The sequence below is a fragment of the Lagenorhynchus albirostris genome, chromosome 20, assembly GCF_949774975.1.
Source record: "Lagenorhynchus albirostris chromosome 20, mLagAlb1.1, whole genome shotgun sequence".
Classification (NCBI taxonomy): Eukaryota; Metazoa; Chordata; class Mammalia; order Artiodactyla; family Delphinidae; genus Lagenorhynchus; species Lagenorhynchus albirostris.
The window spans coordinates 31,086,646-31,105,346 of NC_083114.1; the positions used below are offsets into that span (position 1 = coordinate 31,086,646).

Here is an 18,701-nt window from a genome sequence, read left to right on the forward strand (position 1 = left end):
CACTGCGCCACCAGGGAAGCCCCTAGGCTTAATTTTTAAACCTGGATTGATGAAGCAGGCTTCAGCTGTTACAAAATGCAGCTTCACTTTTTGAGCATGTGACTTGCTGAGATCTTGCTACACCCTAAAATATGTATTCATTGTCCAACTGCTTTTAAGTGCATTTATAGTCTTTATAGGTTAAGCATTTCTTTCTGGCTTGCGTCTTAGTCATTGTAGATCACCTAATTTAGTTTATTATATACTTATTGGTAAAACTGGCTAGTATTTTCAGATCTGACATTGAATAAAGATTTTAAACATCAAAATGATGATTTTGCTCTAGTAAACTGTGTACACAGCGTCTGCTAGTATAGATATTGCTTTAGAAGTCAGACAGTGGAGTGAGGGCTCTTAAATGTTTTTAAGGTGGTAAACAGCATCACCTTAAAATGGAACAAATTTAAAATAACATTGTGTTGGTTTTTAAGTTTTTAATTATTTTAACTGTGACATTTTTAGAAATAAATCATACTTTATGTGTATGTGTCACTTACAGCCTTACTCCCCTGCTTCAGCTCTGAGGATTGTTGTTATTAAAACCCTTTCTGTGTAATAGTTTTATTTTCTGATTGGTTGTTATATAGAAAAGTATTAACTTATCTTCCCAAAGAGAGAAGTTCAGCTGATAGAGCCTTGTGTTGCTGCTTCAGCTTCTTATTTAGTTTTTGCCTCAGTAGCATTATTTGCATGAGTTAAAACTGATAATAGAATTTCAATCTGGGGAAAGATAATAAACTAAAGAAAATGACAAGTCTGCTGGGAAAGTAATTAAAGATGGATAGTCAAACTACTGTTTAGTCAGAGTATAAACTTGCTGAGATTGTAGGAACTGTGTGTGATACGGTTTTTTACTTTCCTATAGAAATCCTGAATTTACTATGGGACTTCTGCCAGTTTTAATTTTAATTAATTAGGTTATTTTTAAGAGAAGAGATAGGGAAAAGGAACAAAAATATGTTCTGTATTTTCTCTTGACTTTGAGAGTAACAGGGGGAGAGAGAGAGACAGAGAGAAGGTAGTAGCAATGTGGGAAGGACAGCCAGAAAAGCAGTGTGCTCTCTACATTTTTTAAAGTGTGAGCAGGTAGCCACTCTTTAAACAACAGAGATCCAACACTAACCATGCAGTTAATCTTTACAAAATATAAACTGAGTTTAGAATTGTAATCCACTAAAATTTATTGTAGTTATTATGACATTTTATTAAGAGATGGTAAGCCATTTGTGTAAATTGTTGTAGTAGGTATTACAGCTAAATTGAACATTTCTAGGGTCAGCTGGAGGCAGAGAAGAGAAGAACTGAACCATAATAGGAAGCTTCTCTGAGGCTTCATAGCCCAGAGGTCGGAGGAGGCTGGGACTTTACATTTGTATGGCAGGGATACCACAGTTCAAGGATGCAGCAGCCCCTGGCTGATAGGTAGGCTTGTCTCTTAGTGTTGGAGCCAAGACAGAGTTGATGCTTGAGTCTAGTGCATAGTACCTTCTGGGCAGTGGTGTTTGGGTGCATGAAATTAGATGTTTTGGCTTAAAAATCAATATCCATGACTGGTTCAAGAGATAGTCATTATATCTTCACCTTGGCAGGGCCATTTGTATGGCCATATTTGCTCTCCTTTTGTCTCTAGCTGCTTCCTTCAGTTGTTACCCAGGTCACATAGGTGGAAGCCACTTAAAGCCTGGGATAGAAGACTTTATATCTTCATGAGTGTTTCATTTAATCAGATTGCTTTCTTCCTAATACCAGGAACTGATGCTTTGCACGTTCACGTTGTAGTCTGTCTAAGTGCTGCTGCCTGGAATTGGGCAGCATGGTGCCTCTGCCAAATCTAGCTGTGATGGGCATACTGAACGAGTAGGGTGGGGGTTTGATGCCCTACAATGAGGGAAGAAGCCCTAGGACCTTTTGACAAAAAAGGGGGGGGGTTAAGTTTAGAAACAGGCAAAACACTTCTTTGGGGTTAGAAGTCAGGATATGGGTTATCCTTGTGGACTGGAATGGGTAGTTATTGGAAGGAGAGCAAAAAAAGGGCTCTGGGATGCTGGTAATATTCTGCTTGTTGATCTGGGTGTTGGGTACATTGGTATGTTATATTTGTGACCACTCATTGACCTGTACACTTTTGACCTGTGTAGTTTTCTGTATGCATGATATACTTCAATATAAAGTTAAAAAAGAAAAGTTTGTCGTAGTTCATTTCTGCATATATGATGGTCCTAATTGTCCATAATTAGGAATTGGATAAATAGGGTCTGGTTAAATTGTGTTGTGTTCCTTATACCCCTGAGAAATACAATGTAGGTATGTTTGAGAATGAATAATTCTATATGTACTTACATTAAGCTGTTACTAATAAAGGAAATTTCAGAAGGTATTTCCCACTTATGTAAAAATAAACGATTATACACAATGCTTGTATATATATAGAAAATATCTTGAAGGACACACACTAAATAATTAACAGTGGTTAGCCTTGAGGATTGGTTTATGGGTAATGTAACAAAGTGGGGAACATTGAACTTTTACGTAAGTATTTTTTACTGTGAGCATGGGTTACTCTTATGGTAAAACCAATACTAAATTCTAAATACTTTTTGGGAGGAATAATGTTGCTATTCTGGTAAAATCTCCAAAGTGTGATTAAAGAAGAAAAGGAATTGTGGGAGTAGAGACCCCCCAGAAGAGTTAATGTACTTCTCCCTTATTGCACCTCAGAGGGCGAGGCAGATTTTAATGAGCTTGAATAAACAAAGTGAATATAGGCACTTGATGTAAAGTAGAACTAAACTGCCTTTCCAATTGTCGTTTTAGTTGATCCAGAGTACCAGAAGGAAGCAGAACAGAGACATCGAGAATTGGCAGCTAAAGCTGGAGGATTTAATGACTTTGCGACTTTAGCTGTCATCTTTGAACAGTGCAAATCAAGGTATGTGAGATAGTTCTTCGTACTGGAAAGTGTTAGTTTGAAATATATCTTCAATATAGTATATTATTTTAGACAGTAAGGTTCAGTGGGAATGATACTGACCTCAAGGTATTTTTGTGAACATTAGTGGGATTTCTCTGTCAGGTGACTATGACTTAGTAGTCATTTATTGCATAACATTAGTTCTCTTCTTTCTTCTCCCCTTAAACCTTTCCTGAAAACTGACCTTATAGAATTTTGGCTCTGTATAAGTAGCTTAGTTGAGAAAATGATTGGATATTTGTTAAAGCGTATATGAATAAAAAGGAACCCATTTCCAAATCATGTTTTAATTCACTTAGAGGCACCTGCATTAACTTGTTAAAGCATATATGAATAAAAAGAAACCCATTTTATGAATCATGTTTTAATTCACTTACAGGCACCTGCATTAATTTGTTTTTTCAAATTCCTTAAAGTGCTTTTTTATTAATTGGACAGGTCTCATAAAAGAGCTGACAGTTGCTATGGGTTTCTAGTTGTGTAATAGAAATGAGAACGTTAGACTGTCTTTCACTCATAGAAGATATTTTTGAGACACCAATATTTTTGTTTTGCAGTGGAGCTCCAGCTTCGTGGTGCCAGAAACATTGGATTCATTGGAGGTGCTTATTTTCTGCATTTCGTGTTGAAGCTCAACTTAGAGAACTGATCAGGAAGCTTAAACAGGTGATTGCTATAATGTTTTTTTCCTTGAGTAGCATTTTGGCAAGGCCTTCTGAGTACTCTACCCCAAACCATATATATTGTAAGGTGTTGAAGAATGGTTTGTAGGAACAGGCACCGTTCCTGACCCTGTGCGAGCACACAGCTCTGTTGTCCCTTATCCTTTTGGGAGGCTCTTTTCCTGGCCTTGGGTAATTTCCTCACATTCATATGCTTACCATTATTCAGTTGAACTCTTGAGGCCCTTCTGCATATCTCTGGAGTTCTCTATGCAGATCTCTTCTCTCCTGAACTCTGGCCTGGGAACTCTAGCCATCCTGGTCTTCCTGGATTCTCAGCTCAGTCTCTTTAACTCTGGGAGTTCTCCACGTTCCACTTGGGTTTTTCCTTTCCTGCACCTTCGTCCAGAATCTTTCTCAAGGTTGACTGTAAGCTGGGGCAGTTGTTGGACTTACTTCATTTATTTTCCCTACTTCATTTATTTCTCAGAGGTCACTGTCCTTTATTGCTTGATATATAGTGTTTTGGAGATGATTATTTCATATGCTTTGTCCATTTTTTGGTTGGTTCAAGCAGAAGGGTAAATCTGGTCCCTCTTACTCCATATTGGCCAGAAACAGAAGTCTTTAGAAATGTGGATTTTTCAAACTAAAAGATTATTTCAAATTGTTCTGTGAGATTTACCACTGTACATGTATTCTTTCTATAGCAAAGTGACTTCCCAAGAGAGACCTTTGAAGGCCCTAAACATGAAGTACTGCGAAGATGTCTTTGTGCAGGTTATTTCAAAAATGTAGCTCGCAGGTAAGCAGTAAGAGCTTGAGAGATGGATAGAGAAATACAACCGTATTTGATGATAATATTAAATATTTAATATTAAAGACAGTTTGATTTAAACTCTGTTTAAATCAAATTATGATGACATCAATTACAGTGACCCTTTTCATAATTGTCACTTGTGCAAGGGGAGCTGCAGTGGCTGAGAGCAAGATATTGAAGCTCTTGTGGGGCAGGAGGGGAGTCTGTAGGACAGCTGTCCAGCATGGGGTATTAGTGCCTAAGTTGAGTGACACTGGTTTTCTTGCAGAGGGGTGGCTCTTTGTGGAGTGTGAAAGCCAAATAGGTTGAGGATGGCATCCCTGAGGAAGGGTAGTTTGGTGTGGAATGTCAGGTCTTGAGCAGGATTGGGGAAGGTACTTACATAGGAGTTATTTGGTATTGAGTGTCAGAGTCTGAGTGTAGGGAGGGAGGCCATCTTTGTAGGGAAAGGGGTAAGAGTGGTGGTGATGGGAGATTCGTTATATACAGGGGAATTGATCACATAATTGAATATATTAAGGCAAATGGTGAAGGGAGTTAGAAATGCTGAAAGGGAGAAAACAAGAATGAGCCCTGTGGAGTTGATTGGAATTTCAGGTATTATGGGTTTTTAAATTAGTTAATTAATTTATTTATTTATGGCTGCATTGGGTCTTCGTTGCTGCACATGGACTTTTTCTAGTTGTGGCAAGTGGGAGCTACTCTTCGTCATGGTGTGCGGGCTTCTCATGCGGTGGCTTCTCTTGCTGTGGAGTGCAGGCTGTGGGCGCGTGGGCTTCAGTAGTTGTGGCACACAGGCTCAGTAGTTGTGGCTCATGGGCTCTACAGCACAGGTTCGGTAGTTGTGGCGCACGGGCTTAGTTGCTCCGCAGCATGTGAGATCTTCCCGGACCAGGGCTCGAACCCATGTCCCCTGCACTGGCAGGCAGCTTCTTAACCACTGCACCACCAGGAAAGTCTGGTATACAGTTTTTACTATAGTTAGATGGATGGATAGATAGATATGGTAATAAAAATAGATGGTACTGTGTGTGTGTGTGTGTGTAATATGTATTTGTATGTATGTAAATATGTAACCTAACTATGAGATGGACTGGAAGCAATGACACTATAATAGCAATGAATATACTTTGTGCCCAGATCTTGACTTGGAACAACCATCTGCCACATAAAAGACCCAGGGCTCTTTGGAGAAATAGGGCTGGGAAAGTACATGATGAGCCCGAAATATCTTATTTTGCCAGCAAGCAAAGTAGTGATCAGTGAAGGTTGAGGCCATGTCAGAAGTACAAAGGAGCCAGCTTGAATAGGTCCCAGCTGATCAAAGATGGGATATTTTGAGCATTGAAATAAATAATGATAGTAATGGATTATATAACCCATTGAATAAAATGTGAAATCATGGGTCTATAATCATATAAATTAATAAATGAGTAAATTAAAAGTTTAATGACAAATAGAATTATTTACATAGTTGAGCACCTCTCCACAAAACTCTTGTTAATTACAAAGGGAAAAAGTAACTTCTCACTGAAGAAGTCTGGCAGATGTTACCTAGATCAAGCAACAAATCAAAATCATGTTCCTCCTGATAGGATATAATGAAAACACAGCAACACTTCTGTGATATTCCTGCCAAAGATCTGTAACCTGAATCTAATCATCCTAAAACAGACAAAATCAAATTGAGGCACATACTACAAAATAACTAGCTGATAATTTAAAGGTGTCAAGATCATGAAGGTCAAAGGAAGACTGGGGAGTATTCCAGAATGAAGGAGACTAAGGGGCCATAAAATGTAAAGGCAGTAAATGATTCTGAACTGGATCCTTTTACTATAAAGGATATTATTAGGACATTTGGTAAACTTCATTGGGTTCTGAGGATTAGATGCTAGTAATGTGTCAGTGTTAATTCCCTGGTTTTGATGGTTGTATTATGGTTATATAGGAGAATATTCTTGATTATAGGAAATGCACACTCAGGTATTTGGGGATGATGGGTCATAAGTTTGGCTACTAACTTTCAAATGGTTGAAGAAAAAAAGATTTTTGTACTGTCCAAATATGTACTGTGTAGATATATATACAAATAATTATAATGCAGTCTGATCTGGGTTATAATAGGAATATATGTGAAGTTCTGTAGGAAATCAGTTGTGATGATTGAGCTCTAAGGCATAATTTTGACAAGTTTTTGGAATAACATATATATAGGGAAGTATAGAAGAGGATAAGAATTTAAAGTTAACACGAATTAGAAAAAATGCAGATGAAATGTTCTAATTATCATATATTTTTTTGAATTTTTGAATTTTATTTATTTTTTTATACAGCAGGTTCTTATGAGTTATCCATTTTATACATATTAGTGTATACATGTCAATCCCAGTCTCCCAGTTCATCCCACCACCACCACCGCCCACTCCACCGCCGCTATCCCCCCTTGGTGTCCATACATTTGTTCTCTACATCTCTGTCTCAATTTCTGCCCTGTAAACCAGTTCATCTATACCATTTTTCTAGGTTCCACGTATGTACATTAATATATGGTATTTGGTTTTCTTTTTATGACTTACTTCACTCTGTATGACACTCTCTAGATTCATCCACGTCTCTACAAATGATCCAGTTTCGTTCCTTTTTATGGCTGAGTAATACTCCATTGTATATATGTACCACATCTTCTTTATCCATTCATCTGTCGATGGGCATTTAGGTTGCTTCCATGACCTGGCTATTGTAAGTAGTGCTGCAATGAACATTGAGGTGCATGTGTCTTTTTGAATTATGGTTTTCTCTGGGTATATGCCCAGTAGTGGGATTGCTGGGTTATACGGTAATTCTATTTTTAGTTTTTTAAGGAACCTCCATACTGTTCTCCATAGTGGCTGTATCAATTTACATTCCCACCAACAGTGCAAGAGGGTTCCCTTTTCTTCACACCCTCTCCAGCATTTGTTGTTTGTAGATTTTCTCATGATGCCCATTCTGACTGGTGTGAGGTGATACCTCATTGTAGTTTTGATTTGCATTTCTCTAATAATTAGTGATGTTGAGCAGCTTTTCATGTGCTTCTTGGCCATCTGTATGTCTTCTTTGGAGAAATGTCTATTTAGGTCTTCTGCCCATTTTTGGATTGGATTGTTTGTTTTTTTAATATTGAGCTGCATGAGCTGTTTATATATTTTGGAAATGAATCCTTTGTCCATTGATTCGTTTGCAAATATTTCCTCCCATTCTGAAGGTTGTCTTTTCGTCCTGTTTGTAGTTTCCTTTGCTTTGCAAAGCTTTTAAGTTTCATTAGGTCCCGTTTGTTTATTTTTGTTTTTATTTCCATTACTCTAGGAGGTGGATCAAAAAAGATCTTGCTGTGATTTACGTCAAAGAGTGTTCTTCCTATATTTTCCTCTAAGAGTTTTATAGTCTCCGGTCTTACATTTAGGTCTTTAATCCACTTTGAGTTTATTTTTGTGTATGGTGTTAGGGAGTGTTCTAATTTCATTCTTTTACATGTAGCTGTCCAGTTTTCCCAGCACCACTTATTGAAGAGGCTGTCTTTTCTCCATTGTATATCCTTGCCTCCTTTGTCCTAGATTAGTTGACCATAGGTGCATGGGTTTATCTCTGGGCTTTCTATCTTGTTCCATTGATCTATGTTTCTGTTTTCGTGCCAGTACCATATTGTCTTGATTACTGTAGCTTGGTAGTATAGTCTGAAGTCAGGGAGTCTGATTCCTCTAGCTCTGTTTTTTTCCCTCAAGACTGCTTTGGCTATTCAGGGTCTTTTGTGTCTCCATACAAATTTTAAGGTTTTTTGTTTTAGTTCTGAAAACAATGCCATTGGTAATTTGATAGGGATTGCATTGAATCTGTAGATTGCTCTGGGTAATATAGTCATTTTCACAATATTGATTCTTCCAATCCAAGAACATGGGATATCTCTCCATTTGTTTGTATCATATTTAATTTCTTTCATCAGTGTCTTATAGTTTTCTGCATACAGGTCTTTTGTCTCCCTAGGTAGGTTTATTCCTAAGTATTTTATTCTTTGTGTTGCAGTGGTAAATGGTAGTGTTTCCTTAATTTCTCTTTCAGATTTTTCACCATTAGTGTATAGGAATGCAAGAGATTTCTGTGCATTAATTTTGTATCCTGCAACTTTACCAAATTCATTGATTAGCTCTAGTAGTTTTCTAGTAGTTTTCTTAGGATTCTCTATGTATAGTATCATGTCATCTGCAAACAGTGACAGTTTTACTTCTTCTTTTCCAATTTGTATTCCTTTTATTTCTTTTTCTTCTCTGATTGCCATGGCTAGGACTTCCAAAACTATGTTGAATAATAGTGGTGAGAGTGGACATCCTTGTCTTGTTCCTGATCTTAGAGGAAATGCTTCAGTTTTTCACCACTGAGAATGATGTTTGCTGTGGGTTTGTTGTATATGGCCTTTATTATGTTGAGGTAGGCTCCCTCTGTGCCCACTTTCTGGAGAGTTTTTATCATAAATGGGTGTTGAATTTTGTCAAAAGCTTTTTCTGCATCTTTTGGGGTGATCATATGGTTTTTACTTTTCAGTTTGTTAGTATGATGTATCACACTGATTGTTTTGCCTATATCGAAGAATCCTTGCATCCCTGGGATAAATCCCACTTGATCATGGTGTATGATCCTTTTAATGTGTTGTTGGATTCTGTTTGCTGGTATTTTGTTGAGGATTGTTGCATCTGTGTTCATCAGTGATATTGGCCTGTAGTTTTCATTCTTTGTGACATCTTTGTCTGGTTTTGGTATCAGGGTGATGGTGGCCTCATAGAATGAGTTTGGGAGTGTTCCTTCCTCTGCAGTTTTTTGGAAGAGTTTGAAGAGGTTGGGTGTTAGCTCTACTCTAAATGTTTGATAGAATTCATCTGTGAAGGCATCTGGTCCTGGACTTTTGTTTGTTGGAAGATTTTTAATCACAGTTTCAATTTCATTACTTGTGATTGATCTGTTCATATTTTCTGTTTCTTCCAGGTTCAGTCTTGGAAGTTTATACCTTTCTAAGAATTTGTCCATTTCTTCCAGGTTGTCCATTTTATTGGCATAGAGTTGCTTGTAGTAGTCTCTTAGGATGCTTTGTATTTCTGTGGTGTCTGTTCTCCTTTTCCATTTCTAATTTTATTGATTTGAGCCCTCTCTCTCTTTTTCGTGATGAATCTGGGTAATGGTTTATCAATTTTGTTTATCTTCTCAAAGAACCAGCTTTTAGTTTTATTGATCTTTGCTATTGTTTTCTTTGTTTCTGTTTCATTGATTTCTTTCCTTCTCCTAACTTTGGGTTTTGTTTGTTCTTCTTTCTCTAATTCCTTTAGTATGGTTAGATTGTTTGAGATTTTTCCTGTTTCTTGAGATAGGCTTGTATTGGTATAAACTTCCCTCTTAGAACTGCTTTTGCCGCATCCCATAGGTTTTGGATCATCGTGTTTTCACTGTCATTTGTCTCTAGGTATTTTTTGATTTCCTCTCTGATTTCTTCAGTGATCTCTTGGTTATTTAGCAACATGTTATTTAGCCTCCATGTGTTTGTGTTTTTTACGTTTTTTTCCCCTGTAATTGATTTCTAATCTCATAGCGTTGTGGTCAGAAAAGATGTTTGATATGATTTCAGTTTTCTTAAATTTACTGAGGCTTGATTTGTGACCCAAAATGTGATCTATCCTGGAGAATGTTACGTGCACACTTGAGAAGAAAGTGTAATCTGCTGTTTTTGGATGGAATGTCCTATAAATATCAATTAAATCTATCTGGTCTTTTGTGTCATTTAAAGCTTGTGTTTCCTTATTAATTTTCTGTTCAGATGATCTGTCCATTGGTGTAAGTGAGGTGTCAAAGTGCCCCACTATTATTGTGTTACTGTCGATTTCCTCTTTTATGGCTGTTAGCAGTTGCCTTATGTATTGAGGTGCTCCTATGTTGGTTGGGTGCATATATATTTATAATTGTTATATCTTCTTGGATTGATCCCTTGATCATTATGTAGTGTCTTTCCTTGTCTCTTGTAACATTCTTTATTTTAAAGTCTGTTTTATCTGGTATGAGTATTGCTATTCCAGCTTTCTTTTGATTTCCATTTGCATGGAATATCTTTTTCCACCCCCTCACTTTCAGTCTGTATGTGTCCCTAGGTCTGAAGTGGGTCTCTTGTAGACAGCATATATATGGGTCTTGTTTTGGTATCCATTCAGCGAGCCTGTGTCTTTTGGTTGGAGCATTTAATCCAGTCATGTTTAAGGTAATTATTGATATGTATGTTCCTGTTACCATTTTCTTAATTGTTATGGGTTTGTTTGTGTAGGTCCTTTTCTTCTCTTGTGTTTCTCACTTGGAGAAGTTTCCTTTAGCGTTTGTTGCATAGCTGGTTTGGTGGTGCTGAATTCTCTTAGCTTTTGCTTGTCTGTAAAGCTTTTCATTTCTCTGTCGAATCTGAATGAGATCCTTGCCAGATAGAGTAATCTTGGTTGTAGGCTCTTCTCTTTCATCACAGTCATGCCACTCCCTTTTGGCTTGTAAGGTTTCTGCTGAGAAATCAGCTGTTAACCTTATGCGAGTTCCCTTGTATGTTATTTTTCGTTTTTCCCTTGCTGCTTTCAATAATTTTTCTTTGTCTTTAATTTTTACCAGTTTGATTGCTATGTGTCTTGGTGTGTCTGTCCTTGGGTTTGTCCTGTATGGGACTCTGAGCTTCCTGGACTTGGGTGGCTATTTCCTTTCCCACGTTAGGGAAGTTTTCGACTATTATCTCTTCAAATATTTTCTCGGGTCCTTTCTCTCTCTCTCTCCTTCTGGGACCCCTATAATGCGAATGTTTTTGTGTTTAATGTTGTCCCAGAGGTCTCTTAGGCTGTCTTCATTTCTTTTCATTCTTGTTTCTTTTTCTGTTCCATGGCAGTGAATTCCATCATTCTGTCTTCCAGTTCACTTATCCGTTCTTCTGCCTCAGTTATTCTGCTATTGATTCCTTCTAGTGTGTTTTTCATTTCAGTTATTGTATTGTTCATATCTGTTTGTTTGTTCTTTAATTCTTCTAGGTCTTTGTTAAACATTTCTTGCATCTTCTTGATCTTTGCCTCCGTTCTTTTTCTGAGGTCCTGGATCATCTTCACTATCATTATTCTGAATTGTTTTTCTGGAAGGTTGCCTATCTCCACTTCATTTAGTTGTTTTTCTGGGGTTTTATCTTGTTCCTTCATCTGGTACATAGCCCTCTGCCTTTTCATCTTGTCCATCTTTCCGTGAATGTGGTTGTTGTTCCACAGGCTGCAGGACTGTAGTTCTTCTTGCTTCTGCTCTAATTATCGCATTTTAGAATAGTGAAAATTACCTATACCCTTGAAAGGAGATGTAGCATAATATAATGTGAAGAATACTGTATTTAAGTCAGAAGACCTATGTTTAGGACTTGCCTCATCATACATTAGCTCTTTGACTTGAGAAAGCTATCTAATTTATTTGAATCTCAGTTTTGAGCTTTTAATAAAGTACCTGGCTCTCAAAACTCATAGGCTTATTTGAGGTTTTATTATGAAAGCATTTTGGAAATTCTCAAGCACAAATACAGTATTATTGTTAATATTGCTATTTATTGACCAGAAATGTTTATACTTAATTAAAATGGCTATTTAAGTTGTATCATTAGTTCTTTTTTTTTTTGGCTGCACCGCGCAGCTTGTGGAGTTTTAGTTCCCCAACCAGGGATCAAACCCAGGCCCTTGGCAGTGAGAGCACAGAGTCCTAACCACTGGACTGCCAGGGAATTCCCTGTATCATTAGTTTTAAGATGAATTGGTAGAGGGGACTTCCCTGGTGGCGCAGTGGTTAAGAATCTGCCTGCCAATGCAGGAGACACTGGTTTGAGCCCTGGTCTGGGAAGATCCCACATGTCGCAGAGCAACTAAGCCCGTGTGCCACAACTACTGAGCCTGCGCTCTAGAGCCCATGAGCCACAACTACTGAGCCCATGTGCCACAACTACTAAAGCCCACACACCTAGAGCCTGTGCTCTGCAACAAGAGAAGCCACCGCGATGAGAAGCACGTGCACACAGCAAAGAGTAGCCCCCACTCGCCGCAACTTGAGAAAACCTGCGCGGAGCAATGAAAACCCAACGCAGCCAAAAATTAATTAATTAATTGATTAAGAAAAAAAGATCAATTGATAGAGAAGTTATAGTGACAGTTGAATAAATATAAACCTCTGCTTATAGCAATCTTTGTAGTAGAACATATAATTTTTCATCGTTAGTGCTCTACAGTGAAACTTATTTAGTGCTCTAAACTTATTTCATTGTTTTTACTGTTCTTGTCTTTATCCTTTGGTTTTTTGGTTCTTAGGTCTGTTGGGAGAACGTTTTGCACAATGGATGGGCGTGGAAGCCCAGTTCACATTCATCCTTCCTCAGCAGTAAGTACCTTGTTTTTAATAAAAGGAAGAAATTTCTTCCTTTTGTAAAGGAAGGTGTAGGAATTTCTTCCTTTTGTAAAGGTATAGGAATACATAATATACAGATGTCTTCTACTTTTCTCTTTTGAGGATAAGTTTAGCATATATCTATATTACATAAAGGTATTGGTTGGCCTATGCCTCCTGTTGGATTGAAGAATATAGAAATTAATTCAGAAGAGTTTGGGCTGTTGGTATTTGGTTGGTCTAATGTGCAATAAGGCAGGTTATTGAATTATCATCCTTAAATGAATTCTTTTGTGTAGCTTCATGAACAGGAAACCAAACTTGAATGGATCATTTTCCATGAGGTATTAGTTACCACCAAAGTCTACGCAAGAATTGTGTGTCCAATCCGTTATGAATGGGTGAGAGACTTGTTACCCAAGTTGCATGAATTTAATGCACATGATTTGAGCAGTGTGGCCCGACGTGAAATGAGAGAAGATGCAAGAAGGAGGTGGACCAATAAGGAAAATGTAAAGCATCTAAAGGGTGAGTGAATCGCTTGTTCTAGAGCATAAGTGTCCAAATTCTCATATAATTACAGAAAAACTGTTACAGAGCTTAGATTCTGGCTCTGTCTCCTCAGAAAAGCAAAGAGTTGTCATGAGTCTAAGACTTACTTTGACTTCCTTCTTTCCTTCCAGTTAATCATGTTTTCCTTAACCCCTCTGTTCAACAACATTATTATTATTATTATTTTAATTATTATTATTATTATTTTTTGCATTTCTCGGGCCTCTCACTTGTTGTGGCCTCTCCCGTTGCGGAGCATAGGCTCCGGACGCGCAGGGCCAGCGGCCACGGCTCACGAGCCTAGCCGCTCCATGGCATGTGGGATCTTCCTGGACCGGGGCATGAACCCGTGTCCCCTGCATTGGCAGGCAGACTCTCAACCACTGCGCCACCAGGGAAGCCCCAACAACATTATTAATAACAATATATATAGAACTTTTTTGCCACATGCTAACAACTTGCATTACCCCATTAAATATTCACAATAACTCTGTGAAGTAACTGCATATCCCTACTTTATAGATGAGGAAATACTTAGCAGTATACAATAATTTGCTGAAAATCCCAAAGCTAATATTTGGTGAATCTGGATTTTGAATCCAAGGAATTTGACTCTGTGGCCTCTACTCTTAACTATTATGCCATATTGCTTCCCAGTAGTGCTTTACTATTTTTATTTTGTTTATAAAATTTTGTGAATTATTACTGCAGAACATCCTTTTTTTTTTTTTTCAGGAGATTTTTCCTTGAAATGTTAGGTCCCTAGTTGTGAGGCATAAACTGTTGTGGTACTGAACTAGGACAGAAAGCTTAATTCTCAGCTCACAAATAAAAAGAGCTTTTCAGTAAAGCTTTTTGAGGCTGATTGATGGAGCAAATTGTATTATCCTTATTTAACATCACTGAGAAATAGAATGGTGGGGAATTTTGCCCAAGGTCATTGGAAATGTTAACTACTCTGTTTTGTTGTAGTGTATAACCACACTACATGTTTGACTTAGGGTCAATTTTTCTGACTCCTCAGACCTCTATGCTCTTATTTTATTTATTTATTCATTCATTCATTTGGCTGCCCCAGGTCTTAGTTGTGGCACGCAGGATCTTTTTAGTTGCAGCATGTGGGATCTAGTTCCCTGATCAGGGATTGAACCCTGGCCCCCTGCACTGGGTGTGCAGTCTTAGCCACTGGACCACTTGGGAAGTCCTTTTATGCTCTTATTTTTATCCATCAATTATATCATTTCTTTTGAAAGGGCAAAATTTAATTTCCTTCTTTTCCCCTTAACATTAAAAAATCAGAGCATCTCTTTCTCTTAACGTTTCTAATACTGAAACTCAAAACTAAAATTTTATTGGATTAATTTGTAATGTTTTCAGATGGAATACCAAAAGAAGTCCTAAAGAAAATGCAAAGAAGAAATGATGATAAATCCATATCAGACGCACGTGCTCGTTTCCTTGAGAGAAAGCAGCAGAGGTCCCAGGATCACAGTGACACCCTGAAGGAAACAGGCTAAGCAGTGAACCCTCCAATTCAGGAAGTAGGAAAAGCAGCCAGAAAATGTGCTTCTGCTTTGCCATTTATGTCAGACAGCACTACCAAGAGGAAGTGGTCAGCAGCTGTTTTTAGCATACGAGTTAAAAGCAAATCAAAGCTCATCAGTACCAATAAATGGAATTTTCAAAGAAAAGATTGAGCTGCCATAGTCATAGGAAATGATATATGAAACCAATGAAAGACAATATATGTGATATTTTCCTCACTTCAATTTTGCTGGCCTTAACTGGTATCAAATGCTGTCAGTGAGATATTTTCAAAGAACATTGAATTGTATTTAATCAGCGTGTATTCCATTTGCATTGAAGCATTAAAAATTATTTTCCTTAAATCTCTTTAAGGCCTTCTTGTTGCTATTAGAATAGTATTATATCAGGTTATCAGGTATGTGACCATTTCCTTCTGAAGGCTGAACATAAAAGAGGTTTTTACTGAGCAATACTTAGATGTCTAACCGTTTAATTGCTACAGAGCTTTATAGATACTTAGAGAAAAGACTTAATCAATTAGTAAATAAGAAAATTGCCTATGGCAAGATTCTTTGTTGAATTAATATTAATCCTTAAGTTGATTTTTCTGGGATTATACAAATTCCTTTTTATATAAAAGTATATTGTTTAAAACAGTAGCTATAGCCATTAACCAAAGGACAGATGATATATATATGTTCTTTTTTTAGCTGTCCCTACATACTTGTATCAGCACCATGTATGTAGGTGTGACAGTGTTTCAAACAGCCCTTCCACCTGGCCTACTCTCTTGCCTCCAGCTGCTTGGGTAGGACCATTTAAACATCTATTACGCCGATCTTGAAATGGGATTTTCAAAGCAGCCAACACTGCATCACCAGTGTTTCAAATTGGAACCTTGAGGCTAGTTAGTATCACACTCAGGCCACACTCAGCACTTGTCCACTCTGTTGTTTACTGCCTTGTATTCTAGTTATTTGTGTATTTGTCTGTCTCCCCCACTAGATTATACGCTCCTTGTGGGCAGGGACTATGTCTTTTTCATCTTTGTATCTTTCATGGCACCTAGCACAGTGCTTTGCACATAGTAGTCAATGTTTGTTAAATAAAGCTATTAGTGTCGTTCAAATTCAAAAGGCAGTATAATGTGTGTTTTTAGATATTTTCTGTAAAATTTAAGAATTTAAAATTTTAATAGATAACTCACTCTTTCGCAGTTACTTCCTTTGGCATCTAAACAATTTTCTGTTCAATATTAGAAACTTGAAGTCTTTATTGAAAAATCACATGAGGACCCAAATCCATGTTTGTTCTTGAAGTAAGGTGAGTGGTGATGGTTTCTTGGAACATTCCTAGCATTGTTAATTTGTTCTTCTAACCTTCAGTGCTCAAGACACTGTTTCAGCACTTTAGTCCTATCAGTTTCTCTTCCCAGGTATGTATCAGTGCATTTCCTTAGACGTGGTGGGGGTGTATGTGGATTCTTGGAATTACAGCTCTTTTATTTCAGTAAGTTTTTATTAAGCACACATTCTAAATCTATAGTCTATATCTATAATTTCATCAGTTTTCCCAATCATGTCCTTTATAGCATTTTCCCCCAGTTCAGGATCCAGTCAAGAATCGTGTATTGTATTTAATCTCCTTTAATCTAGAAAAGGTCTTCTGTCTTTGTCTTTCGCATTTAACATTTTTTAAAATTGAAGTGTAGGGAATTTGGGATTAACAGACACACACTACTATATATAAAGTAGGTAAACAATAAGGACCTGCTGTATAGCACAGGGAACTATATTCAGTATCTTATAATAACCTATAATGGAAAAGAATGTGAAAAAGAATATATATGTATGTATATATAGTTGAATTACTTTGCTGTACACCTGAAACATTGTAAATCAACTATACTTCAATTAAAAAATAATTTAAAAAGTAAACTGGAGTAAATTGACCTACAACACTGTGTTATTTCCAGGTGCACAACACAGTGATTTGATATTTCTATACATTGCCAAATGATCATCACAATAAGTCTAGTTACCATCTGTCACCATACATAGATATTACAATATTATTGACTGTATTCCCCATGCTGTACATTTCATCCCGATGACTCATTTATTTTGTACCTCTGAAGGTACAGACCTGAAGAGTGTACCTCTTGGTCTCCCTCACCTATTTCACTCATCCCCCTACTCCTCCTTCTCCTCTGGCAGCCACCTGTTTGTTCTCTGTATCTATGACTCTTTCTGTTTTATGTTTGTTCATTTGTTTTATTTTTCAGATTCCACATATAAGTAAAATCATACGGTATTTGTCGTTCTCTGACTTATTTCACTTAGCATAATACCCTCTAGGTCCATTCATGTTGTTGCAAATGGAAAGGTTTCTTTTTTTTTTTTTATGGCTAATACTCCATTGTAAATATATATACCACATCTTCTTAATCCATTCATCCATCAATAGATACTTAGGTTGCTTCCATATCTTGGCTATTATAAACAATGCTGCAATGAACATAGGGTTGCATATAGTTTTTCAAATTAGTGTTTTCTTCAGAAAAATACCCAGAAGTGGAATTGCTAGATGTATGGCAGTTCTATTTTTAATTTATTGAGGAACCTCCATCCTGTTTTCCATAGTGGCTGTACCAACTTACATTCCCACCAACAGTGTACAAGGGTTCCCTTTTCTCCATGTCCTTGCCTACATGTATTTTTTGTCTTTCACATTTAACATTTGAATAACAGTTTTGACATTTTTTAATAATACAGGTTAGTTATTTTATAGTATATCCTCAATTTGGATTTCTCTAATGTTTTCCTCATGGTTTTGCATTTGTGACTGGAATACTGCATAAGTGATACAGTGTCTTTCCCAAGGCATTAAATCTGGAGGTACATGGTATTTGCCCCTTATTGCTGATATTAATTTTGATTAATTGGTTAGGGTGTTTTTGATTTCTTCAGTCTAGTTACTCTCTTTTTTATTATTATTAATTAATTTATTTATTTTTGGCTGCGTTGGGTCTTTGTTGCTGCACTCAGGCCCTCTCTAGTTGTGGTGAGTGGGGGGGGGGCATTCGTCGTTGCAGTGCACAGGCCTCTCATTGTGGTGGCTTCTCTTGTTGTGGAGCACGGGCTCTAGGTGCGTGGGCTTCAGTAGTTGTGGCACGCGGGCTCAGTAGTTGTGGCACACAGGCTTAGTGGCTCCATGGCATGTGGGATCTTCCTGGACCAGGCCTCGAACCTGTGTCCCCTGCATTGGCGAGAGGATTCTTAACAACTGTGCCACCAGGGAAGTCCCAAGTCTAGTTATTCTTATAATTAATAAGTAATTTGTGGGAGGGATACTTTGAGATTATGTGAAATAGCCTGTTCCTTATAAATTATTACCCTCTGTTTTTATCATCAACTGATGATTCTTGCCTGAATCAGTTTATTCTTATGGTTGCAAAATGGTGCTTTTTTTTTTTTCCTATACAGGTGATCCTTGAACAACATGGGTTTGAACTGCGTGGGTCCAGTTATATGTTTTTTATTTTTTTCAATGAATACGTAGTATAGTATTGTACTACATGATCTGTGGTTGATTGAATCTGAGGATGCAAAACCATTGATATGGAGGTCTGACTGTAAAGTTATACGACGATTTTCGAATACTGGGAGGGTGGGCACCCCTA

General features: G+C 37.4%; 1 protein-coding gene across 2 annotated transcripts in view; it reads left to right on the forward strand.

Annotated features, from left to right (window-relative positions):
• Positions 1-16,155, forward strand: part of DHX40 (DEAH-box helicase 40) — a 51,985-nt gene extending 35,830 nt beyond the window's left edge. For both annotated transcript variants that reach the window (XM_060134352.1, XM_060134354.1), the window contains exons 13-18: positions 2,854-2,968; positions 3,568-3,676; positions 4,383-4,477; positions 12,865-12,934; positions 13,240-13,468; positions 14,870-16,155. In XM_060134352.1, the coding sequence (XP_059990335.1) occupies positions 2,854-2,968; positions 3,568-3,676; positions 4,383-4,477; positions 12,865-12,934; positions 13,240-13,468; positions 14,870-15,009 (758 nt within the window). In that variant the 3' untranslated portion in view covers positions 15,010-16,155. The remainder of the gene's footprint in view (positions 1-2,853; positions 2,969-3,567; positions 3,677-4,382; positions 4,478-12,864; positions 12,935-13,239; positions 13,469-14,869) is intronic.
• The last annotated feature ends 2,546 nt before the right edge of the window (positions 16,156-18,701 follow it).